Genomic DNA, 27,571 nt, shown 5'->3' with positions numbered 1-27,571 from the left:
TTCCCAGCACACACAGGAAACAGACAACATCTGTATTCTTTTCCTTCAGCTTGGTCTATTATTGTAAGGAAGGCTGCTTGTTCATTGCCTGGCCACCCAGACTCCCAAAATAATCACACAGACACCATGTCAATTAAATCATTGCTTAGCCCATTAGCTGGAGCTTCCTATTGGCTAACTCTTACATCTTAATTTAACCCATTTATATTGATCTGTACATCACCACGTGACTGTGGCTTACCAGGCAAACTGGCGTCTGTCTCCAGCAGAGCTACATGGCTTCTCCGTGACTCTGCCTTCTTCCTCCCAACATTCCATTTAGTTTTCCCCACCTAGCTCTACTCTGCCATATCAGGCCAAGCCAGTCTCTTTAGTCATTAACCAATGAAAGCAACACATAGACAGAAGGACCCTCCACATCATTTTATCTTATCTTCATTTTATACATATGGAATCACATTCTGTGTGCTATTCTGAATTGTCTTTTTCTCGTTTGTCCAAGGTTGAGCAATTGAATATCAAGCAGTTGTTTATCTCTCAGCTGCTTGATGGATTCCAGAGTTAGGCGGGGATTCCCTTCTTTCTCCCCTTTTAAAACCATTATTTATAAAACACAAAACCACTATGGACATTCTGCGATGTGGATTCTTGTGGATAAAAATGCTTTTAATTTGTCCTGGGTGAATAAGAGAGAATGAAATTACTGAGTACTTGTGTGGATGTAGTTTATAAACTCTCCAGGTAGAATGAACTGCTTTATACTCAAGACAGCTCTACAGAAATACGCCATACTTGTTGTAAAAACCGACCAACATTGGGTCTTTTTGGCCTTTCTGCTTTGGGCTCTTTTGTCGGATATGTAGTGACACATCAGCGTTTTTATTTGCATTTTCCATGATTGATAATGTTAAAAGCTTTTGAATATGTTTTGTTTATATCTTCTTTTGTGATGTGGAACCCCTATCTTATTGAGAAAAGGTCATAATAGACTTTCTACCAAGAATAATAATGCCGTTACCATGTCTTCTAGAACTTGAGTTGGTTTATGATTCTCTTCAAAGATCCCTTCTCTTCTTCCATCTCTACTTTCATGCTTCCATTGAGGTCACACACATTTAGAAGTGTTGAGTTCCATGAATTTGAATAACACCTAAGGCATTACTGAGAAAACGCATACATGCGAAACTGCTGTATTTTGAAGGGCGCACAGGTGTGGTATGGTTTCGGGTGTCTTTGTAATATCAAATTGATTGGTGTCAAGCACAGAGCTAATAGCTGAGTATAAGACTGTAGCTGAGCGTCCCTGCCCGGCCAGTTTGATGACATTTGCACTGTCCCACTTCCCTTCCTCGTCAGTTTACAGTTCCATTCGGTACAGTGCGGTGACCGTGCCATTTCCAACGCTGGTCGCAAGCATTCATTCCTGTGCTGCAATGAGCACAACTTTAGTATTTTTTTTCATTTTCCCATTCTGTCATTCAATATTATGCCCTCCATCTGTTCCATCTCGCAAATGCATATTGGTATTTTCCTTGGATTTCTTTTCACTTTCAGCTGGAGCTCTGCGCTGCAGCAATCCGTTGAGTGTTAACTGCTGTGCTAATATACAGCCTCTACCAAGTGGGTATATGTTGATGGATGGCCAGCGGAGGATGCGCATGAAGCTATTTCCAAGTCAGGTTAACTAGAACACACTTAATCATTCTCATTCTCCCAGAAGAACAGCTGAGAAACTCTTTTGATGATAAATTTCATGGCTGAAAAAGCTAAGTAATGAGAGGATCTGCTGTTTTGGATCAAAAAGGGTGCACTTATGAGGCAGTTTTGATTTTAGTATGGAGCCAGTGTGGCGGAGATGTGATTCACTAAGCAGTGCTCACTGAGGACCCTGAGCTCAGATGCTACCGTTGCAGCCAAGGCGTGTTCCCAATTAGCACAGCTACATGGTGCCCAGATTAAACAAGTGGAGGACTCTCTTCTTGTCTATTGAATTCTAGGTGTGGAGTCCTCAACTTTCTACCCCAGCCCCTTCAGCAGTTTTCCGGTCAGCAGACTGGGAGCTCGGCTGACTGAGGCATTAGATAATCTTTCACACTGCTTTTTGATGGCGGTGGGGTTGGCATTGGCTTCATAATCACTGTGAGACGTTCTGAGAAGCCACGTAGAGCAGAGGGCTCCCTCTGAGATCCTGCCACTAGCAATTTATTCCTTTTTGTTAAGAAAAATTGCCTTCAAAGGCAAATGTCTTTAGTAAAAAGGAAACATATTATGGCAAATATCTCATGACATTGTCTGTCAAGGATAATTTCTGGAAACTCAATGAGACTGCATTCTGCTTAATATGTTTCTAAATGGTTCTTAGAATCATAAAAGCAGTATATTAGTCAGTTTTATATAAAGAATACATACTGCAGAAAGGTAAAAATTTAAAAATAGTTTCTTTCAAGCCTACCAAGTAATCTTAGGGATATTTATTGTAAAAGAATTGACTTAGATACAAACTGATCTAATTTTAAATGTAACAATACGTATACATACAGAGAGAGAGAAAGAGAGATAGCAGAGACAGAAAGAGAGACATAGAGAGACAGAGAGAGGCACACACTAGAGTTGATTCTTCCTAACTGTGACCCCATCGATGTGCATTCAGTTAATCATACAACAGAGGGCAACAAGGGCATCTTACTAAACATATACAGAATATTTATTTTTCATTACTAAAAAAGTCAATATAGTTGCTATTCACTTGACATTCGCACTGTATTAAGTGTCATGAGTCATCTCAAGATGATCTAGGGTGTAATGGAGCACTGCCTAGGGTTTATATAAAAGAATCCCATATTCCATACACAACTTGATCCTCGCTGGATTTTGATATATGATGGAGGTTTTTGGAACCAATCTTCTGAGGATACCAAGGGATACTTGTCTATTTCTCTATCACTTTCCTTTGCCTTTTGATTTTTTCCTATGATTCATAAGTCTGTTCCTTACCATAACAATACCTTAATGTCCATGGTATAGAGTATGTCTATTAATTTCATTATTACCATCTAGAAGAACATTTGAAACTAATTTTCTTGTTACAAGTGGTTCATAGAATATCCAACCCTTCTCAAAAATGGAAGAAAATGTCTTTCTCTATTTTTTTTAAAAACATTTGAATAGCCTACTGTTATTCCTTGGAATAGAATTGTTGATTTAAAACAGTAACCAAACATACTTGTTCCTGAATTTTTTGCCTGTTTTACATAGTCTCATAAAAACATTGCCAACTTGCTGAGAGAATATTATTGTTTATAATTTGTATCAAAGTTCATTAATCATAATTTAGATATATAACAGACATTTATTTATTGAGTACTTACTGTATGCAGGAACATTTTTTTAGACATTTGCCATAGAACAGTAAAGCCATCAAATTCCTTTCCCTGTTGTTTACATTCTGGTAATAAAAGAAAGAAAATAGATAGAGGAAAAAAATAAATGCTAAAGGCTGATGGGAGTTATGAAGAAAAATAAAGTGGACTCAGAGAAGAGATAGCAGTGAAGAGATGGGAGGGGTGTGTTGCACTTTTAGGCAGAAGGTCAGAAACGCTTTTCTTCAGTGGTGACATCTGTGCAGAGAGCTCTGTTAAAAAGATGGACAGTGCCCCTCTCTGGGAAGAGTATTCCAAGCAGAGGAAAAGCCAAGTGCAGTTCTTTGGCACATGTAAGCTTGGAAGGACACTAGGGCAACAGAGAGATTCTCACATCGAGACCTGGGAAGCAGAGAGAGGCAAGAAGAGACTGTGATGTGATCCTGTGGCCAGGGCAAGACAGGACAAGGAAGCTCTGGCCATTGGAGAGCTTGGGAGTTAGCAGATAAAATGAGATGTCAGACATCTCTGAGCTTTAATGGAGGTGAAACAAGGGACTGGTAATGTGAGAATTAAAGCTGATAGCAGGCAAGAGAGGGCCTATAGAGAAAAATATTAGTAACAAAGCCAATCAGACAAAACAGAGATCAATAGATTAGATGTGGCCAGGGGCTAGTGAGGAAAGGATTTGGATGTAGTTATAATAAGGTAACACAGAAGACCATGTGGTGTGACAGTTTTGGCCTTGATTGTTCTATTAATCATGTAAATCTGTTCAGGATCTAAACTTCCTAGAAATAGACACAGAAACACAAACACACACACACACACTCACACTCTAACATGCACATAGACAAATATATACACACCCACATATGCATATAAATATACACAGGGTCACACAAGCAAAAATATATACACATATTGGTCCAAATGTACACACACACACATGCACATGCATGTACACAGAGGCACACAAGTACATGTAAGCACATATAAATGTATACACATGCATATGCACCCATATATGCATAAATGCACATAAACACATAGGCACATACACCTGTATATGCACACATAACATACACATATGCAAACACAAAAGAATACATGTGCACACATGCATAGGCCCACACACAGGAGAACACAAGGTGTGGCACAGTTCTTAGCATGATTATGGTTCTAGTAAAATTTCACAGGAGTTAAAATTCCTGGAATCACATGCTCTTTTAAGAATGTCATTTGAGAAAAAAAACTGCATGATTATTTCATACATGCTGAAAAAGCCTTTGACAAAATCCAACAGCATTTCATGATTGATGTCTTGGAGATACTGGAAAATAAGAGAAATACCTAAACATAATAAAGACAATTTAAAATAATCCTACAGCCCAAATCAAATTAAATAGAGAGAAATTCAAAACAAATTCACCTAAAATCAGGGACAAGACAAGGCTGTTCACTCTCTATAGCTACTCAATATAGTATTTGAAGTTCTAACTAGAGCAATAAGACAACTTCAAGAGATCAAAGGGATACAAATTGAAAAGGAAGAAGGCAAAGCATTGTTATTCACAGATGATATGATACTATACACAAACGATCCCAAACTCTCTACCAGAGAATGGCTGAAAACACCTTCAGTAATATGTCTGGATACAATATTAACTCAAGCAACAACAACAGCAAAACAGCAGTCCCCCTATATATAAATGACAAAGAGATTGAGAATGAAATTAGGGAAAAAACACCCTTCACATTAGCCACAAACAATAGAAAATATGTTAGGATAACCCTATCCAAGCAAGTGAAAGATTTGTGCGACAAAATCTTAAAGTCTAAAAAATAAATTGAAGACATCAAAAGATGGAAATATCTCCCATGTTCATTGATCAGTAAAATTAACACAGTAAAAATGGCAACCTACCAAAAGCAATCTACAGATTCATGGCATCCCCATCAAATTTCTATCACAATTCTTTACAGACTTAGGAAGGATAATAATACACAAGTTCATGTAAAAAACAAAACAAATTAGGATAGCTAAAACAATCGTGAACAATTAAAGAACTTCCAGAGGTATAACCATCCCCAATTTCAAACTGTACTATAGAGCTATAATAATAAAAACCTCATGGTATTGGCATTAAAGCAAACATGTTTTTCAGTGGAATGGAATCGAAAACCTAAACATAAATCCATACATCTATGGATACCTGATTTTGAAGAAGTCAGAAATATACAAAGAAAGAAAGAAAACTTCTTCATCAAATGATGCTGGTGCTATTGTATGCTTGCAAGTAGAAGAATGCAAATAGATCTATATTTATCACCCTGTCCAAAATTTACATCAAAGTAGACCAAAGACCTCAAAATAAAACCCAGACACACTGAACCTGATAGGAGAGAAAGTAGGCAATAACCTTGAACCCTTGACACAGGAGACAATTTCCTAAGCAGAACACAGATAGCACAGGCACTATATTGACAATTAATAAATGAGTCATACCAAAAATCAATATAAAATTATGTTAATTTAAAAATAAATAAGTGGAGCCTCATGAAACTGAAAAGCTTCTGTCAGACAAAGAACACCATCAAACAGAACAACACGAAGTCTACAAACTGGGAAAAAGTTTTCAATAACTCCATCTCCAATACAGAACTAAGTCCAAAATACATAAAGAACTCAAGAAACTAGACATTTATAAATCAAACAATACAATTAAAAATGGATATAGACATAAACAGAATTCAGAATCTCAAATGACTGAGAAACACTTTAAGACATGTACAACATCCTTTGCCCTCAGGGAAATGAAAATCAAAACCACTCTGAGATTCCACCTTATACCTATCAGAAAGGCTAAGATCAATAACACAAGTGTCAGCTCATGCTGGTGAAGATGTGGAACAAGGGGAACACTCCTTCATTGCTGGCGAGAGTGCAAACTTGTACAACCACTAAGAAAATCAATATGGCAGTTCCTCAGAAAACTGTGAATCTGTTTACCTCAAGATTCTGCCAAACCCTCTTTGAGTATATAGCCAAAGGGCACTTCACCTAACCACAAAGACACTTGATTAGCTAGGTTCATAGTGGCTCTATTTGTAATAACCAGAACTGGAAACAACCTAGATGACCCTCACCTGAAGCATGGATAAACAAAGTGTGGTGAACTTGTACATTGCAGTAGTATTACCATGCTTTTAGAAAAAATGGTATCTTTAAATTTGTAGACAAATGGATAAAACAGGAAAAAAATCATCCTGAGCAAGATAACCCAGACTTAGAAAAACAAGCATGATATACTTACTTATAAGTGGATATTAGCCTTTTAGTCAAGGATAATGCACTACAGTGCACAGATTCAGAGAAGTTAGATAAAGAAGAGCTATCTGGGGGTGGGGAGGACACATGGTTCTCCCAGGGAAGGGGAGATATAATAGAGCTTGTGAGGGGACTGTGGGAAGTAGGGATGGGGAAGGGAGTGGCAGAGGGAAAGAGTCTGGGGAGAGATCACTAGAATAGGGTGGCATTTAGTGAACAATGTGGAAACCTAGTGCAGTGGAAACTTCTAGGGACCTGTGAGTGTGACCCTGGCAAGGACTCCAAGTAATGGAAGACATGGATCTTGACTCAGCCATCTTCTGTAGTCACACAAGGCTCCCAGTGGTGGGATTTGGACATCAACCCAACCACACAACCAATAACCAAAAGCCTGTTCTGCCTGCAAGATGTGCTGGGGCAATCGTGGCTCAGAGCTTGTGGGTGTGGCCAAGCAATGACTGCTCTAATGAGACTCAAGACATGACAGGGAGTCCATGCCTGATACTACCTGGATGGCCAGGATCAGAAAGCTGGAAGACTCAGACACTTAGCATAGAACCGGGATTGCTCAGACACCTAGCATAGAACCAAACATGACTGACAAAAATAAAGAAATTAAATTAAAGAAAATAAATAATTAGGGCTGGAAAGGTGGCTCAGAGGTTAAGAGCATTGCCTGCTCTTTCAAAGGTTCTGAGTTCAATTCCCAGCAACCACATGGCAGCTCACAACCATCTGTAATGGGGCTGGTGCCCTCTTCTGGCCTGCAGGCATACACACAGACAGAATATTGTATACATAATAAATCAATAAATATTTTTAAAAATAAATAAATAAATAAATAAATAAATAAATAAAAGTCAATGAAATGATTCCTAGTGATATACTAATATACTCACAGTTCAGCGCCTAGCCCAATTGTCATCAGAGTCTTTCTCCAGCAGTTGATAGGAACAGATACAGAGACCAACAACCAAACACTAGCAGGAGCCCAGAGGAACACTGCAAAAGATAGGAAGGAAAGACTGCCCGAGCCAGAAGGGTCAAGGACACCACAAGAATACGGCCTTCAGAATCAACTAAGCAAGGCTCATAGGGGCTCACAGACTGAAGCAGCAGCCACAGAGCCTGCTAGAATCTGTGCTAGACCCTCTGCATACATGTTGTGCTTGTGTAGCTTAGGGATTTTGTTGTATTCCTAACAGTGGCAGTGGAGCTCACTCTGACTCTTTTGCATGTTTGTCGTACCCTTTTCCTCCTACTGGGTTGCCTTGTCCAACCTTGAGATGAGGGTTTATGCCTAGTATTATTGCATCTTGTTATGCTACGTTCAGTTGATATCACTGGGAGACCTGTTCTTTTCTGAAGAGAAGTGGAGGAGTAGTGAATCTGGGGGAGAGGAAAGGCAATAGGGAGGCCTGGGAGGAGGGAAGGTACGGGAGGTTGGGGTCAGGATGTGTTGCATAAGAGAAAAATAAAAAAAGAGAAAAAAAGAATGCCATTGGAATTTTGGCAAGCACTTTACTGAATCTGTAGATTGCTTTCGGTTATTTTTGCAATATTTATTTTGCCACCCCATGAACATGAGAGGCTTTCTCCATTTTCTAGTCTTTTCCAATTTCTTTCTTCAGACTTTATAGCTTTCATTATAGGGTTTTTACTTCCCTGGCTAGTTTACTTCTAGATATTTTGAATCAGATTCCTTCCTTGATTTCTGTCTCAGCATGTTCATTATTGGTATTAGAAAGCTACTAATTTTTGCAAGTAGATTTTGTTTCTTCATACTTGGCTGAAAGTGATGATTAGACCTAAGAGGTTTCTGGTGGAATCTTTAGAGTCTTTAGGGTTCTTCATATCATATCATCTAAAAATAGGGATGATTAGTTGACTTCCATCATTCCTATTTGTGTATGTTTTGTTTCTTACCCTTGTTTATTTCTCTGACTAAGGATCACAGCAGCGTATTTAATGAATGCAGAGAGAGTTGGACATTGTTGTCTAATCCCAGACGCTGACAGTAAATAAAAGGCTTACAGCCTTTCTTGATTTCACTCTCTGAAGAATTATAGGCTGTAGGCACTGTAGAGATGCCTCAGTAGGGAAAGCATAGATTGCTCTTGCAGAGGACCCGAGTTCTATTCCTAGCACCTGTGTTAGGCAGCTCACAACCACTACCAGTTTATCTAGCTTCAGGGTCTCCAACTCCTTGACTCTGTGATCACCTGTATGCACATACGCACAAACCCACATGCACATGCTCACACACACACACACACACAGTGTTATAAAAATAATTGCAAAATGTAATCATTTGAAAATAAATATAAGGGACCCATCTTGGTTTACATTGCAATGCTATAATGCAATACACTATCACTGTAGTGCTAATAATGGGTAATTTTTCCAGTCAGGTTGTAGACTCATCAGGATGGAGCATCATGCAGTCTTCTCCTCTGGGGCTTGGCACCAGTGTTTAAAAAGGAGCTGCTCAGGAAGATGCCTGCTGTACCTTCAGCAGCAGCAGCAGAGTATGGGTGTGTGTGGTTCAACGCCAGGATAGACAGCGGTGTGGGTGTGACTCACCACCCGGATAGACAAGAGGATTGGGTGTGGGTGTGGCTCAACACCAGGACAGCCAGGGTGCAGGGGCAGCCCAGCATCAGGATAGAAAGGGATGGGGCAGCCCTGCATGGGGACAGAAAGGGATGGTGGTGGCCCAGCATGGGGATAGAAAGAGATGGGCGGTCACTGCTTTCTATTTCAGTTCCAGTGCTGATAGCATGTCATATGTGACAGTGGCCTATGGTAAAGAGATGTTTTATCCCTCCAAAATAGTTTATGTTGTGAAGAAAGTGCTTTCTTTGAGAGGCCTCTGTGTATTTCTAAGAGAACGCAAGGATAAGTGTCCTAATGTGGGCGTGCCCACACTTTATTTATGGCTTTCCACTTCAGCACTATCAGCAAATATGTGTAACATTTTGACCTTTATAGCCACCATTAACCTCACTCCTAGTACCACTGCCCATTAGTATTAATATTTTGCTTTTGAGAGTGTCGCCGATGAGTCTTTTGTCTACTGTGCTCCCATTGGTGGGCAATACTTCTCTTAGCCAGTCACCTTTATTTTTTCCTACAATTCCCTTTTCTGTTCTTGAGATTTTTTTTCATTTTTCTAACATTTTTTTACTGCCTTTAAAATAACTCACAAGAACTTAAGACCCTGGAATGCCTTCTAACTTCAAATAAGAGTTTCAGTCTGACCTGACCCAGTAGATTTTTTAGGATCCATATGGAATCAGGGGCCGCAGGGAATATGGGTGAGTCTTAGTTGATCTGGGGAAAACCCTTCTTTGGATACAAGTTTCCAAAAGGGATATAATACTTTGTCTAAACTGAGGCGTGACTTGACAAGAAGAGGATGAGTAGGGTCTCATCTCCTTTTTGTCCCTTGATGATATGAAATAGTGCAGGTTGAGACTGTGTTAGCAGAGACAGGACACTGTTGGCTGATTTTCAGTCATGTGCATAATCCTCCCTCTTTTCCTCTTGGTCCTTTTATTTCTCCTTCATTCCCCCTCTCTCTTTCTTTCTCCCTCTCTCCCTCCCTCCTTTCCTTCATTCTCTGATAGATTTTCTTGTGTCTCACACTGGCCTCAAACTCTTTATGCAGCTGAAGATGACCTTGCAGCCCTGATCCTCCTCTCCCAGCTCCCCAGTCACCAGCATGCAATAAACTGGACACAATGATGCACACTGGACATCCCAAGACCAAATGATAAATGCGCATTCTACCAGCTTCCTACTCTTTCAAATGTATATCAAATCTTTGCTGCTAAGTGTTACTCTTTCTAACTCACTTTCAGGGTTAGAATTGGAAATCTTTAATCAAATTAAATGTATTAATTGTAATTGTTGACTGTGAGTTGGTCAGAACTAGGATGTCTAGGGTTTACAGGTTGAGCAGGATACATAGAATGTCTGTTCTCATGTGTGAGGTGACAGGTACCCTAACTCAATTTGTGTGCTATTTTTTGTTTGTTTGTTTGTTTGGTTGTTTTGTTGTTGTTGTTGGTTGATTTGTTTTTGTTTTTGGATACAGGGTTTTTCTGTGTAGCCTTTACTGTCCTGGAATTCACTATATATACCAGGTTGGCCTTGAACTCACAGAGATTTGCCTGCCTCTGTCTCTCCAGTGTTAGGATTAAAGGCATATACCACCACCGCCCAGACATATGTACCGTTTTCTAAGTGTCATCATGGTAAAATATTTGCTTCATACTCATTTTTATAAGTCTTGCTGTTTTCTTGGTCATAAGCACATGACTTGTTGAGAACCTTGTAATAATGAGCCTCTAGTGAAAACAGTGTTAACAATAGGGTTTTTGAAACTTAATTGGAGGAAAATGAAGTGCTTCTTAGAGGAAAAGGTTACTATCCAGAAGATGAAATATGTTCAAAACAGACATGGAGTTTATGAGGCGCTGGGAAATGGCAGGGTTATAATTTGATTTTTAATGTGTGATTTATGAAAGGCAGAATGAATGAAAGCACTCTGGATGGAATTCTAGGTTGAGTCCACCACTGTTGAACTTGGGCGAGTCAGAAGACATCCCTAGGCAATATTGTGTGTGAGTGTGTGTGTGTGTGTGTGAGTGTGTGTGTGTATGTGTGTGTGTGAGTGTGTGAGTGTGTGTATGTGTGTGTGTGTGTGTGTGTGTGTGTGTGTATGTTCTGCTTGTTGTAGAGATGATACACTGCATAAGACAACACAGAGGGCTCTTCCTTTCTAGATTCCTGGATAGAGTAGACTTGTGAAGGTACAAGGTGTTCTAAATCTTAACAGCTTTAGTTAAGATTTGCTTTATTCTGTCTGTCTGTCTTTCTATCTGTCTGTCTATCTGCTTTCTATTTATTTATTTGTTTGATTATCTATCTCCTTTTGTGTGTGCATTCTTGCATGTGTGTGCACATGTGCGTGTGCACATATGGAAATTAGAGGGCAAGACTGGGCATTGACACTGAGGAGCCTTCCACTTTCTTTTTCTTTTGATACAGAGTCTCTTAGAGCCCTAGAACCTCACCATGAAGGCTAGGCAAGCTGAACAACGAACTCCAGGGATCCCCCTGTGTCTGACTCTCAACTCACTATCCCTGGTAGTGGAAGCACATACAACTGCGTCTGGTTTACATGTAGGTTCTGAGGACCAGTTTCAGGTCCCCACTTGTTCAAGGCAGATACCTTATGGACTGAGTTCTCTCAGCAGTCCTACCTGCTACTCTTTAGACATTAAAATTCTTTAGGCCATGCAAGGGTCAGTCTACAACAGAAATGGATGTTCTTCCAGAGGACCTTGGTTCAATTCCCAGCACCCACATGTCAGCTTACAACTATCTGTAACTTCAGTTATACAGGACCCAATACTCTCACACAGACATACAGGTAGGCAAAATATCAATGCATATAAAACAAAATAAATATTTTTTAAAAAAGAAGCAAGTCGCTGTGTCTCAAAAATATAGCAATTAGTAACAAGTCTTTTAATAAGATTTATTTTAGATATTAATAAGAAAGTAATTCTACATGGAAAGTACCTCATATAATTGGTTGATGGTGACATACAACATGCCAAGGGTGGCTCTTGTCTACTGACTAACAAGATATGGTTCTAGCTGTGGGTTCAGGGGAAGAGAGACACAGCAGAAAATAAGGTTGACTGTGCTTTAGATTCTCTTGGACTGATTGGGGTGAGCTGACCCTTCCTCTCAGATGAGGCGCTTCCTCATTGACTGTGTCCTCCATAAGGAGTTCTGGAAGCACCCTGACCTCTATGTCCTTCTCTGCTGTAATATCTTAAGCTGTTGATGTCTGTCTCTCATCTGAAAAGCCAAGACTCCTCTAGTAATTGGGTTCTCCCCATCACAAGAGCAACCGCGATGTACATGTTTATTGTGGAACTCTATTGTTCAATATTTATTACAACTTGAACTTAAGAGTATAAATGATAAAAATGATTACAGCAGCATTTATTTTCATTTTGTAGAAAGTTGTATCTTGGGAAGTTCAATCCATCCACCCTTATAAAGATAAATACTAATACTTTCAAATTTGATGTTAATTTGCATTTAAGAACTTTGAGCTATAACCATGCTATTTTAATATTAAGCTATATAAGTGTATTTTAAATGAAATACTTATTAATGTTTCTCTATTTTTGACATTTCTCTATAAAATTAAGATTTCAAGAATGATAGGTATATTTTAAGAAATGTAAACAGTCAATTTTCATGGTCCCATATGTGAAAAAATTAAAGAATATAACAAGAAAGCATTTATATCATTACTGCTATATAAACAAGTGTTTTCAAATTCATGGAATTCTACCCATCATTTTACTACTCTTCTTCCACACATTCCTCAGGATTTTGCCTCAAATATCTTGACTAACATTCTCTGCACTCTGGTGAAAGGGTCAACAGAAAGATTCTCTACCCACACCAAACACGCACAGAAACCGGAACAATGAAAATGATCCTTCCAGCCTGCAGGCAGGGAGACATGGAGGAGTCTCAGCCCTGCTGATCTTCGGCAGGGAGAAGCCTCCCATGGAGGGGAAACTGGAGCCACGCTGATTTTGTTCCTGTCATGTCTCAGTCATATGCAGATTATAGACTCTTGGATGGAACGTTCACCATTTAATTTTCTCTTGGAAATTAGAGTTATTTCCCAGAGCAGTTAACTCACGGGGTCATTTGACTTATTAACTTATATCCTTCACATGGGTTGCATAGCATACAAACTGTTCAATGGGTTTCAATTCATATGGTTCTTCGGGTGATGTGGGCACCCGAGCAGACAGAATAGTAAAATGAGATCTTTGGATTTTCTTCTTAAACACAAACCTACCTTACATAATCCAGCTAGGCTAAGAATAGTTATTTTGCCTTAAGGAGAAGAAGAGAGAAAGGAGAGAAAGCTAACCAAGGCTCCTTAGGGCGGCGATAATCAAGGAGAGAGGCACTGTGTAGGCAAAATTGGTTATTTTATCGAGGTTTATTGATAAAAGATCTACCTGGCTCACACAGATAGCAACAACCTCCCCATTTTATAGGTCTTTAATTAAAGTATTTTGCCAATTGGATTTTTAAAATTATAGTCTATACATTATGCAGAGAGTACACTTTTCAGCCTGTTAATAATAAGACTTTCCAAGGTGTACAAATCTTTCCTGTTCTGTCTGATTGATACCTTGGTCCCCAGGTGTGTCCCAGTGTTGTTTATTCTGGCCTGACAGTAGCAGACTATACAGAGCAAGATTAGAGTCAGAAGAAGTTTTGCAGTGCAGGGGTTTGCATTTATAATGTTTAGACAAATTATGGATGGCTTTGGTTAAAAAATTACTTGTTTCTTTATTCAAAAGAATGAACTATTTTGCATTTTTAAATTGTTATGCACAACCTCACTCCTGTCCCTTTCCATGGCTCTCAGAGTCCTCCTTTGAAGTCAAATTAACTTGTTCAGTCTAAAACGATTTGCAAATTTTAAGTAGCATGCGCTAACAAGGACATGGCGCAGGGCAAGTCCTTCATTTCCCTTCTAGTAAAAGCAGGAGGGTGTGTGATGTCCTTTAGAGATACACAGTTCTTCCCAGAGAATATAAAATAATCATCGCATGCGCATCCTGTTCTCCCTTTGAAGGAGCTGTCAGAGCCGCCATTTGTGGCTGGGTTCTCACAGGAATGTGGTGTTTAGAGGCTAGCTCTCAGTATCCTCAGGAAGCCACACTCTGAGTCAGCAGAAACGAAGGGCTGTCTTGCCTGATTCTCCTGCTCTGGCTCCCAGGCATCCTGTGGTGAGCCCTAAAATTCAGCCACGACTTTACTTCCTGTTCTCAACAAGAACACCTTCCTGATTCTCTGCACCACTGTCCTCTTCCGTTTCCTCCTTGGGGTTCCTCATCTCAACAATGACTTTGTACTCTCCTGAACACTCTTGCTTCCTCCCAATTCCTGCTCATTGGCTTTTGAGACATGTTATCATTGTCTTTGTCCTTTCTCAGCTGATGAGGAGAAATACTTTGTAATATTTTGTACCCCATAAAAGGCGAGTTTTGAACCCAACCTTTCCCCGCCTTCCAAGTAGCTCATTGTTGAAGAAACAGAGACGACAACAGGAGATGGTATATGTCCATCCTTAGGATGTGTCTAAAATTAGCATTCAAAATTAAAACAATCACAGAAACTGCTTTCATTTACTCTTAAGCTTTTATTCTTTTTTTATTTTTATTTAAAACAGTCTTATTTTGCATACCAATCCCAGTTCCATATCCTTCCAGTTCTTGGACTTCCTACTTCCTCCCCACCCCACCCCCCATTCACTCCTCCAAAACAGTGAGGCCTCCCATGGGGAGTCAACAAAGTCTGTCCCATCACTTGAGGCAGGACCAAGGCCCTTTCTCCTGTATCTAGGCTGAGCAAGGTTTCCCTCCATAGGGCATGGGCACCAAAGAGCCAGTTCACACACTAAGAATAAATGCTGGTTCTACTGCTAGGGGTCCCCCAAACTGCCCATGTCACACAACTGTCACTCACATTCAGAGGGCCTAGTTTGGTCTCATGCTGCTTCCCTAGCTGTCAATCTGGGGTCAGTGAGCTCCCACTAGCTTGAATCAACTGTTGCTGGGTGTATCTCCATCATAGCCTTGGCCTCTTGGCTCATGATCTCTCTTAAGCTTTTAAAACAAATCACAGGGACCTGTTGTTGTCACCACAGAAATGCCTACACAGCTCCTCCTCCCTACAGCAGCACTTTCTGATGTTTCGCCTTTACCTTGAACAGTTTTTACTAATTAAATGGGTTCTTTGATGATTTCACTCATGCATACGGTGCCTTCTTACACTTTCAGCTCTCTTATCTCAGCCCCACCCCTGTGAAGTCCCTCCTCTCTAGTACTGTTCCTGTTTCATGTTCATTCATGTGCTTTTGTTTTTTAAACCCACTGAGTTGAACCAGGGACATGTGTGTCCCCAGAGCTTGGAAATCCTTTAGAACTCTGTGAGCTCTGAAAGTGTGTGGGCAGCTGAGGACAATGTCTTCCCTCGTTCCAGAACCTTCTAACTCAGCACCGAGGAGAATCCCTTGAGCTCATTCTGCATCCATAGCAGTCCTTGCCTTGGTCCAGCCTCTTGGGAGCCCTGTGCAGGTGACCGCAGCTGCTGCGAGTTCGAGGTGGCAAAGGGTTGCTGTTAATGTTTTTAAAGTTACTTTTCCTATAGGTTTTATTGTAATGAAACATTTTTGTTTGAAATGCAGCAATGTTAAGTTTTCCTCTTAATTTTTACTCTAATGGCAGATCTCTTTCCATCCCATTTTTTATTAAAAACACAAAGTCATACGGAATCTAAGAGCATTGGACCTAAGTTTCTGGCATTCCATTGTGATGTTGCAGAATCTGTCACTCCCAGCTATAGCATCTCAGGCGGTCATGATTATTGACCTTCCTGTCAAGCACATTTGATGATTAAGAGTAGATGTGAGGCCTGGAGAGGTGGCTCAGTGGTTAAGAGCATTTATTTCTTTTAAAGAAGTTCTGGGTTCAACTCCAGCACCCACATGGTAGCTATTAGCCGTCTGGGTCTTCTGAATTCTGGGACACCAGGTAGGCATGTGATACACAGTCATACATTCAGGCAAAACACCCACACACATGGAATAAATTCATTTTGAAAATCTGTTTGAATTTATTATAATTCTCAGATTAAAATGGAGGGTAACAGAAAAAATCAAATTGAAAATTCTAAAGGAGGGCTGTGTCCAAGCACGCTGCTCTATGACTGACACCAAGTGCGTCACTAGTGCGTGTTAGCCAGTCCTCCTGGCACCATTATCTTAAATAGGCAGCCGGGGAAGACTGACTCTCATTTAGCTCCCGCCGTGGATTCTATAGACATGAATTCCATCTTGCACTGTGCTAAAGACCAGACAGACTCCAAGACTCAAACCCTCTCGGAAGCCATACTTTCATGACTCCGTCTTCGAGCTCCCTGCAGACACTTTCTTTGACCTGTCCTCCCACCCCTCCTACTTCCTCTTCATGTCTTCTCACTTTTCCACCCCCCTAAATCTCCTCAGGGCCTTTTCTCTCAGCAATAATGGTATTAATTTTGTAAAGAGTAAAACTGTTTCTTTTCTCGAGTTCCCTCTTCATCCGACCTTTAGTTCTTAGCCAAGTGTCCACAAAACAGATAGAAAGAACTTAAAATGACCTCAGAAGTGAGACCATAGAATAAAAAACACAGGGTGTCACGCTTCTATACTTCTTTAAGACGTAATTACTGGGCACCAATTGCTCTGTAAATCTGTATTCAGACTTCATTTTTATTCTGAATATTTCTCTTCCTTTTTTTTTAATCTACAGTGAAGTTACTCTGCAGCAGTTAAAACTCTATCCATGGATGGGCATTTTCTAATTGATTAAATTAAATGAATTAAATTTGGAAACTTTTTGACATGTGTCCAAATTTCACATAATTACTTCTAATTGCAGGAATTATTTTTTAGATATCAAATCTGCTGTATATACACACATTTTCCTGCCAAATTGTATTGCATAGTATTTTGCCAAGAGTGTCACAATATGGCTAAAATTAAGCTTCATTAGGTGTAACAGGATGAGATGCAATTTAATTCTTAAAGCTGACTGTAAGTGCTGAAAGATAGATTTACTGTTATTCTGTCTTCCAAGCTAAAGGAATAACACATTATTTTGCAAATCTCGGTGGCAAAAGGTAACTGAAATAATTCCTGCATCTTCTCAAAGGAAAAGAACTTCATGCTTAAAACTGGGCTGTTATTTATCTTTACCCTTCATCCGTTTGACTCCCTCAGTCTGTAGAAGAGGCCCTTTTATTTTAGCAGAAGGTGGATTGAGTTTCTGCCAAGTCAGTGTACTCCCTAAATGGATATGTCAGAGGCAATATTGTTTCTCAAAAATCATTTAGAAAGCAGCATTTTTGCATAAGTAGGCTCTTTCATTAGTTTGGAATTAAATTTGAGCAATTGCTGTTTCTGTTATGGCTGCTTCTTGGAGAGCCCGGGCAATGAGGGCTTCCCACGTCCTTGAGTCAAAATTTCCTTTGGGGCTTATGGTGCCTGCGTCAGGCTTGGAAGATAGCAAGGGACGTGGCAAGTCTAGCTAAGCTCTTTCAGGAGGTTGATAAGATTCACACAAGCAAGTATTTTGCATAAAATCAACTAAAGATTGAGGTTTTAATCTATATGAGGATGATGTAGAAGGAAGGCAAAACGATGGAAGTTTCAGGGTGTCCCAAGAAATGTCTTTGCTTTTCATTTCTAGCCTGGAAAATGATTAATTCCCCAGACACTTCTCTTTGTCCTGAAGATAATGTGCACTTTATTATGCCTTGACAGAATTACACTGACTGCTTTGTGAAGTTTGAAAGAATGTCTTGTTTTCTTTTTCATCTAATAATAGGTATATTAAAAAAGAAATATCCATTAGCTGCTATGATAACGTTTTCCCCTTAGGCAAATGATTCATTGTTTATAAACTAAGAAGTCTACAGAGATATTAATTACAATTAGCAAAATAATATCATCCAGTTTCATTTTAATTTCTGTTAGAAAGATTAAAAACATAAACAGATTAAATCTTGCTTAATGTCGGTGTGTGAGTGGGATTCTCTCATAAATTTTTGCATCATACTGCTTTGTTAATTCAAATTAGTTTGAATTCTAGCTGGATTTAATTTCAAAGACCAAACTGTAAAAGTGTTCATTATTCCATATATATTATAATTAGTAGTATAATTATCGATGTGGTAGTCACGTGACCAAACACATCAGGAAGCTTCTTATCAATATATAGTACATTTTCTTTATATATATGTCCTCAACTGAAATCACCTTTCCTTAAGGAAAATGATGAATTTTATTCCTTTCTAGAATTGAGAACAGTACACATTTTATAACATAGAGTGGATCATGTACCAGCATATTTTCCCCTTTGTTAATTAGCATTCTGTTCATTGAGTTATTCATCATTTAAGTAAACTTGGCAATCATTAATATCAGACTTCAGCATTTCTTGTAGGGCAGGTCAATTTAATCATTTCTTACTGCAATTGAAAAATTCCAGGTTAGGTACCAGAATATTCAAAATATTAATTACTATCAAATATGAGCAATCACTTAAAATACAGTAATATATTCCTCAGCATTGGGAATGACTCTGGTGCATAGAGATCAGACTGTATCCTATTTAAAAGTTTGGGGTATTTTAATACCTGGGGATCATAGCACTCTCTGAGAGAACAGAAATTGTTGTCTGCAGATCCCAAGCAGCCTGTGAGACCTGACTGATGGTATCCTCAGTCCAGCATGTGCTCAGTGCCTGGATGACAGAAGGTGACCGTATTGAAAGCCAGCTGGGAAACAATACGGAAATAAAGGTTTTGCTGGCCAGTGCTTCCTTGTGTTTGAGATAATAGAGTTAGCTAACAATCATTCCAGAGGAAACAGCGCACTGACCAGGAAAGCAACGATTCTTTCTTCAGTCACTCGAGCTGGAGTCTGACCCAAGAAAAGTGAAGGCTCAGTAATGTATGAACTACACATCACCCAGTTCCAGCACTGCCTACGACACTGTACTCAGAATATCCTTACTCATGAGAAAGGAGTAAAATATACCTGGTCTTCTGGGACAGAGTAAATCTGGGAATAGCTATCTCCTTTGCAGTCGGTCACATCTGGGCATACCTTAGAATTCTGAGGGAGTAATATAAAGAAAATTTGAGTTTAAAGGGTTAAATTAGACCTGGAGCATCATGAATTCCTTGGACCTGTCATATCTCTGGTTACCTCTCACAGACTGTGATTCATAGAAAGGCTATCTATACAAAGGGCCGCATCTGCCTTGACTGGTGTCTTCCTTTCTAGAGAAAGAAGATGCAAGACGAATGGAGGCGAGCTTACTTCCTAGCCTAAGGCTTGGGTCTTGCTATCCTCTGGATTGGATAATGAAATTGTTTAAATCTCATGAGTCCTTGAAATTTAGTTTATCCATCAAATTGATTAATTAAACACAGTTAGCCCTAAAGCTGACACCCAGGGCTCACAGTCAATAGGTGTGGACGCATCCTATGCTTGCCCTTCTCCAGCGTTCTGAAGCTGCTAAGTGCTTTGTGATGTACTCATGATTTATTTCGGGAGCAAATGGCTCTTGGGGTGGGAGTTGGGGTCATGAAAGAACACATGTGACCCAGACCCATCGATTCAGTGCCTAAGTGAAGCATCTTAGACATGTCACCATGACTGGAGGGATTTATTGATATGGATTAAGATCGACTGTCCATCAAAGGAGCAGGTGCTGAAGAAAAATGACTGCTTTGACAAATGGTTTTACCTTATCCCTGGGTCTCTAATATGTCACTCTGGAGTCCCCAATGAAATTATTCCCTGTTCTTTTTCCAGGTAGTAACCATCTCTACTTTCAAATTTTACGTTCCTTGCATCGTCTAACAGTCTGCTTGTTTGTTCCTGGCTGCCAAGATTACAAAATAATCACACAGAAACTATAATATTTGCAATACTTTTGGCCAATGGCTAAAGCATATTTATAGCTTACTCTTATATCTTAAATTATCCAATTTCCATGATTTTATATTTTACCCTGAGGCTCAGACAGTAGCCGGGAATTTTACCCAGTAAGCCACTACCATGTGGCGATACACAGATTAATAGAAATGGATTAAATTAAGATGTAAGAATTATCCAGTAAGAAACTTGAGCTAATGGGCCAAGCAGTGTTTTAATTAATACAGTGTCTGTGTGGTTATTTCAAGGCTAAGCTAGCCGGGCAGCCGGGACAAACAAATGAGCCCTCCATGCAACAGGAGTGGTATCCTGACAGACTCAGCCTCAGGGCATGCTCCCTGTCTCTTTTTAACTGCACTTCAGCATAAGAGCCTATCCTGCCAGGCATTGTGGGAGCTTCACATGAGATTTACCAAGATTCCACTATGTGCCTGGTAGATATTTTGTTGGTGGATTGAGTACTTTCGGATACTACGCCAAGCATCGGATGCAGAGATATGGCAACTGATTCACCTCAGAGCTGGGCTGTTTGGGGGCCTTCTCAGCACTGGCATCTGGTACTTCAACTGGCTGGTGTTGAAAGGAGAGAGGCATAGCCATAGGAAGAGGGCAAAACCACATCCTTGACAGCTTGCTGGGACACCTGTAGAGTTTGAGTCCAACCCCAATAGGATATGATTCTATGAGGAAAAGGTCTTGGCCTAATTTATTACTTACTGTCAGCTTTCCATCAAGAACATAGTGTTAACACAGGTGTGACGTGGTTCTTTATGTACTGATTATCAGCTTTTCTGAGTCAATATCCAAATGTACAGATATACAGATGTACAGATATATAGATATACACAACTCACTCGTAGACAGCATGTTTCACAAAGCAGATTTGTCCCTTACTGGCAGGTGGCAGATGACGAATAAATTCTAACTTTTCCTGACCCACTTTTCCAAGGTACAGAAAGGGCAAAGCTGTGAGCTCGGCTCTCCATGTCTCACCTGAAAGGTGCCCCTCTTTGTTTTATAGAATGGGGCTCATGGCATGGTATTCAAGCGTACTTTGTGATGCGGTCACTGGTATACAGTCCAGGCTTTTGGGGCTAGCTCTTCTCTCCCATCTTGATGCTTAATTTCTAACACATTCAGTAGCTCTTCTTCAGAATGATAGGCAAGAATGGGGGGAGAGCATGGTCAGCCCAGGGCTCCTCACACAGTCTCTGTACATAATGTTCACTAAGGAATTTCCAGTAAAAACCTCACCCAGTGAAGTGATTCACAAAATAAATGCAGAAACCAAGCTTCCTGGTTCTAGATTTTATCCCAGCATTCCCTAGCTAGGTCTGTGGGCAAGTGAGCAGAGATGTTCGTTATTTTTAATTATGTTTGTGTGTGTCTCTGTGACATATGTACACGTGAGTGCTATGCCCATAGAGGCCAGAAGAAGGTGACAGATTTCTTGGAGCTAAAGATATGGAAGATTATAAGCCATCCAAGTGGCTTCTGGAAACAGATTTCTGCACTTTGATTCCTGAGCTATCTCTCCAATCTGCGAGCTAACATTTCTATCCTGTAGTTCTTTTATTTTAAAACTAGAGGTTTTAAGAACACGTACCTCAAAGAGAAGCTACCCAGACCAAACGTGTCAGTATCTGCTTGATGTTATAATCCATGCTTGGCATACATTATTGATGTTTAGCAAATGATTATATTTATTAGCTGCCACGCCCACTTCCTTATGATCTGTTGCAGGAGTTCCTTTCTTTGCTTGCGGGAATAAATGCCAACACACGTAGGATGGGCCAAGCACACTTCCCCATTAAGACATGTAGCTTTGCTGTTTACTCTTGGGATATCCAGATGCCTTTACTTCCATTGTCTGTTAATCTGTGGCCTGACTTAATCTTGTTGGTGGACAATTCCTTGAACATGGACATTACCCACAAGTGGCTTGTTTAAATGTTGACTCAGTGATTTAGAATGGCTGACTTTCTTATTCAGTGGATGTGTGTCTGAGTAGCCACCTTACTCTGAATCCAGTCATCTCATAGATTCATCTCTAATTTTGGTTCACATCCCACTGACAACTCTAGTAGGATCTTCATTTATCACTTCCCCTCACTAATATCCCTTGACAGATTCACTGACTCCCACAAAATCTTTTCTCTTTTCCTTTCTCTGCCCCCACTCCACAACATATATATTTTCACATTCACACTGACAATCTAACTTTGCCCTTGACTTTCATTTTAAGTCAAATCAAATCAATTTGATAAACCTTAAGTAATTAATTACAAAAAAAAATAGAGGTGTTGTTTACACAGTCCCTTCATTCACTTTCCCAAGCGATTAAGACTGTGGCTTTGCTCAGCAGAACTCCCACCCCAACTCAACAAGCCTGTGTCTTTTTACATGACAGTATTTGTTTTCTCTTCTGCTGTTGGTTTGGTTCTCATTTAAAGCGCCTCTGCTCAGAGGTGTGACGGGCTGCAACCTTCACTACATCTGATTCTTCCATACCCAGAGAGCATGGAAGCAAGGGAGGTGGCGTGACTAACCACCCAACTTCTCACATCACTTCCCACCTTTGAGGCATTTTCAATCTGTTTGACTGGATAGTGATGACATAAAAGAAACATTTGCAGGGGCTGAAGAGATGGCTCAGCGGCTGGGAGCACTGACTGTTCTTCCAGAGGTCCTGAGTTCAGTTCCCAGCAACCACGTGTTGGCTTACAACCATCTATGAGATCTAGTGCCCTCTTCTGGCCTGCAGGCACACATGGAAGGGATATTGTATGCATAATAAGTAAATAAATCTTTTTTTTAAAAAAGAAATATTTGCAAAATAGTACAAGCCAGTCAGCAGATAAAACTTCCTTAGCCGAAGCTACTGCTCACAAAATTTGGAATGTCCGAAAACTTTCTCAATCCGAGGCAACTCTGTGTAAGAAAAGGAAAGAGCTTTCTATTGGGGTGTTATTTTGGATGGACGTTTTAAGAATCAGTACATATTCTCAGCACTGAAAAACACATTTTATTATGAGGCTTACACACATGCTTTCCCTATGCTAGATCACATTTGCCCTTCTCAAGTTCTGCTGGTAATTTTTCTCTTTTTCTCTCCCTAAATACCACCTCCTTGCTTTCATATCTTATTATTTTTAATGTGGCTTCACACGGTTTACAGCGCAGTAGACTGATGACAGCTTTGCTTTCCTGGTGGTGCATCCACAACCTTCCACCACAATTAAAGCTGGCCAGTAGGGGTGAAACTTGCAGGTTGATATCAGCTTGACTTAGCCCTATCCTATGACTCAAGGATGTGGTATCTTCATCGATATAGTCTTCCCACCAAGTTCTGGGCGATGGCAACAGTCTTTAACATTCGGGACGGTTCACAGCACCCTTTTTATCTATAAATATGCATAGATTCTCAAACATCTTTGCAGTAGTGGGATCCCCATATGTCATTTTCAAGTTTCTTTAATATGTTTTCCTTTCCTATACTCCCTCCTCTGCCCTTGGCACCCCTGCCCCCTCCTTTATCCCTTCTTGTTCCACTATTCCCTGTTTGTCCTTCTTAGAATCTGCATTCTGTTCCCTTTTCCTTGAATTCCCCCTTTAACCACTCTTCTGTCGATGGACAGACACATGGGTCATTTCTACAGTTCATCTATAGTGAATATTGCTGCAGTAGACGTGGGCATGCATCTATAATGTGTTATTTTCAGGGGCTCTTGTTTCCATTGTTAAATTTACACAAAGACCCGGAACTTGTGGCTTTCTCCATCACTTGTGTGCTTGTGGTTCCGAGAATTATTAGCCAGAGGACAGTGAGCATCACTGAAAGACAGATAATGACTTCACCCTGAAGGGACCCAGCTCAGGCCTCAGTCTGCACACCTAGAAGTTCTTCCTCCTCCAAGCCCTGAACCGCTAGGTAACCCAGTTAGGAAACCGCTTTCTCAAACCAGAACTGCAGCTAGAGTCCAATTTTTCTTCCTATTCAAAGAAACCATTTTTCTTCTGTCTTTGCCAGCTCCACCCCTCTGGGGAGTCACAGCAGTAGATTGGTTATGCTAAACACTGCACCTTAGGGGTTCGATTTTGATGCTTTGCACAGTGACCCAGTCATTTATATTGTTGCGATAGACTCTTCTTGAGACTTCACCAAGTCATTTAATTCTGTTTTAAATCATACCTCTGGATAATTTGTATCTGTGATATTTCCACTGCTCTCTTGAATTCCCTGGGAGTGCTTGGCACTGCAGGAATCTCAGGTGCTTGCCCCTTTTCTGTCTTTTGCTTTACTCACCCCAAAGGCTACTAATGTAGAACTAAGCATTCCTATCAGAAAATGCTTGTCTTAATTGCGTATACTCTTCAAAATCATAAAACGGGTAAAGATATGATTTTAAGAAAGTCCAAAGAATGTGACATTTATGTTTTTGTCCTTTAGTCTCTAGACCTGTGGAAAGCACATTATGTTTGGGACCTGCCCCCTCAGCCTCCCAGCTCTGCAATGTCCCTTGCTCGACGGCCTGCATAGTATCTTCCTGGTCTTCCTGGGGTCCGTGTGTTCATGAAAACTGCCACGAGCCTCAGGGGAAGAAAGGTGAGTGTGTGCCTCATTCACTTCCAGTGTCCACATCTGTTCTGCAGCAGACTAAGCCAGCTTAAGACAGCATTTGTTTGTATTTAGGTAGCTGGCTCAGGCTTGGCAGCATTTAGTTCTTAGGGAGGCAGCTAAGGACATTCCTGTGGAGCACAGACTCTAACCTTGATTGACTTTCATATTAAACTCATAGCTGAGTAAGAGACAGTTACTCAATTGGCAATAATGTTGGTTCTACTGACACAGCCTAGTCGGCAGAGTGCTAGCCTAGCATGCACCAAGCCCTGGATTCAACTTGCAATACCACATCAAACCAGGCTGATTGGTGTATACCTTTAACCGAGGTAGTAAAGGCAGGAGGATTAAAATTTCAGGGTCGTTCTTGGCTACATAATGAATTTGAAACTAACTTGGCCTACATGTGAGCCTGTCTCAAAAAAAATTTTTAAAAAATATAACTGACTTTTTCATATAAGTGATGGCTACCATGAAGCCCTTAGACATGATTCATGTAATCACATGAGACATCAACCAAGCTGTTTTTGCTTTATTTTCAGATTTCTAAATTCAGCACTTGTTCTTATGTTTTACATTTTAATTAAGGATACTACATGCATGTGTGCATATATATATTATATATAATAACGGATACTACATACATGTGTGCACATATATATTATATATAATAAAGAATACTACATACATGTGTGCATATATATTATATATAACAAAGGATACTGCATACATGTGTGCATATTGGTTAGTGTTTAGTGTTCTCAGGCTTAAAGTAGCATCTTCAAGTTTTTTGATTTAGTTAGTCATTGTTATCTTGTTTTCTTCATTTTGTATTTAAAATGTCCATCCCTACCCCCAAAAGTTTAGAGGCGTCTTGCCATCCATCACTGATCTTTTAGTTTCCGTGAGTGTCTTTCTCCTTGCATGTTGTGCTTAGTGGAAATATTCCTTTTATTAATATGAAGAAAAATAAGATCCCATGGCTTCCCACATGGTAGGCTGTGTTTGCTCGGCTATAATCTTACTTTACATGCAGAGAAACAACACATGGCCAACTATTGCCTGCAGCGACCCCTGTGTCTCCTGTCTGCACAAGGCAATGCCATACCAACTGGAATCTCACATGATTGTCATCTGTGGCTTGCTCCAGGCACATACATGCTCACATTCATGGACCAGGCTTGCAGGCACTTCATTTTGCTCTGACTCTCATTGTAATGGAGAAGAGGAAAATTGGTATTGAATCTGGGACACAGAGATGCTAACATTTCATCAATTTATAGACATCAGTGTCTGAACAGATCCTGGCAGGCTGAGCTAATTCCCTGTACAACATAAATATTCTCACAAATTCATGTGTCTGAACACTGTCATCACAGCTGGGAGTGGTGTTTCTGGGTGTTGTAGAACCTTGGAGGTGAGAGAAATAGTTAGGAGAGATGAGTAACTGGAATATATATTTGAGGGCTCTAGATCTGCCGCATTTCAGATTCTACTTCCTACTTCCTGTCTTCTAAGATGTGAACTAACCAGTTCTGGAGGTTCAGCTACCATGGATGGAGCTTTTCAGCCACCATGTTTTTCCTGACGTGTTGTGTTGTTTCTTCTGAAGCTGTTAGGCCAAGCAAACATTTCCTCCCTTTGACAAGTTTCCTTTGTCAGATTATTTGTTCATAACAATGTGAAACAAGAATAGGGCATCATGAATCCTCAATATCCTCTATGTTTCTTCAGTTTATGGACACAGAAAAGTTTCCATTAGGACTAGTAGCCCAAATTGTACTCCATATATAGATAGAAACTGTCATTCTCTTACAGCTGTCCATGAGGCTCCTTATGGTGGCCTGCACGTTCTTAGAACCTCAAACTGGTCCTCCTGTCTTTCATCGGTGGCATGCTAGCATTTAACGTTACTCCCCAGGAAACCAAACCACATCAAACTTTACCAAGGCTGCAACTGCTCTGGTCAGGGATTTGTATACAGATGAAATTTGACTTCATAGAGTACCCTTCTTCTTTGCTTTCAAAGACGTAGAGTTCTCAATGCACCAAATGGACCTCATCTTATTTGGGACACATATGTATGTAGGTAACATCTGTAGGTATAGGTAACCCAGTTCATACTGCTTTTCAACCAAAGAAGAGACTTACTAACTCATACATCTGAAAACAATATGGCCACCAGAATGGTTTTCATCAGTATGAACAATGTCCAGGTTCTCGCTGTTCTCCTTTCGGTATTTCTACTTTTCAATTCTCCAAGTTGCTTTCTTCGCATTTCATCACCCTCGACAGTGGGCCGAGTTTGAGAAGCCATCTTCATTGATCAAAGCTCACTAGGAAATCTTACTTAAGATAAGTAATGTAGTAGAGAACGTCGTCCCCAGTGGTTCCAAGAAGAGCTCCGGGGAGGAATGTCAGGCCTACTGGGGTTGTAAGCTCTCTTCTGAATCCTTCCTGACCAAAAGATGGGGCTTGACTGGTTGGGATCTGAGCTTATGTTCCCCAAATTCAGAGTGGTTTGGCTGTTCTCAGGTTTCACAGGCTGAGGGTACAGCAGAGGAAGAGCGATAAGGGAATGATGGCCCCTTCAAGGATAGAATGCAAAAGTGATTCCGGGACCATACTTTGTAGGTGATTACTCTACA

The 27,571-nt window shown here is 40.2% G+C and overlaps 1 protein-coding gene across 1 annotated transcript in view; it reads left to right on the top strand.

Annotated features, from left to right (window-relative positions):
- Thsd7b (thrombospondin type 1 domain containing 7B) overlaps window positions 1-27,571 on the top strand; it is an 878,050-nt gene that overhangs the window by 372,518 nt on the left and 477,961 nt on the right. The window contains exon 6 of the mRNA XM_048430634.3: window positions 24,753-24,908. Within this exon, the coding sequence (XP_048286591.3) occupies window positions 24,753-24,908 (156 nt within the window). The remainder of the gene's footprint in view (window positions 1-24,752; window positions 24,909-27,571) is intronic.

Source organism: Myodes glareolus, chromosome 5 (assembly GCF_982192425.1).
Source record: "Myodes glareolus chromosome 5, mMyoGla1.1, whole genome shotgun sequence".
Taxonomy (NCBI): domain Eukaryota; kingdom Metazoa; phylum Chordata; class Mammalia; order Rodentia; family Cricetidae; genus Myodes; species Myodes glareolus.
The sequence above is the reverse complement of the archived record's forward strand: the minus strand, read 5'-3'. Positions and strand labels throughout refer to the sequence as shown.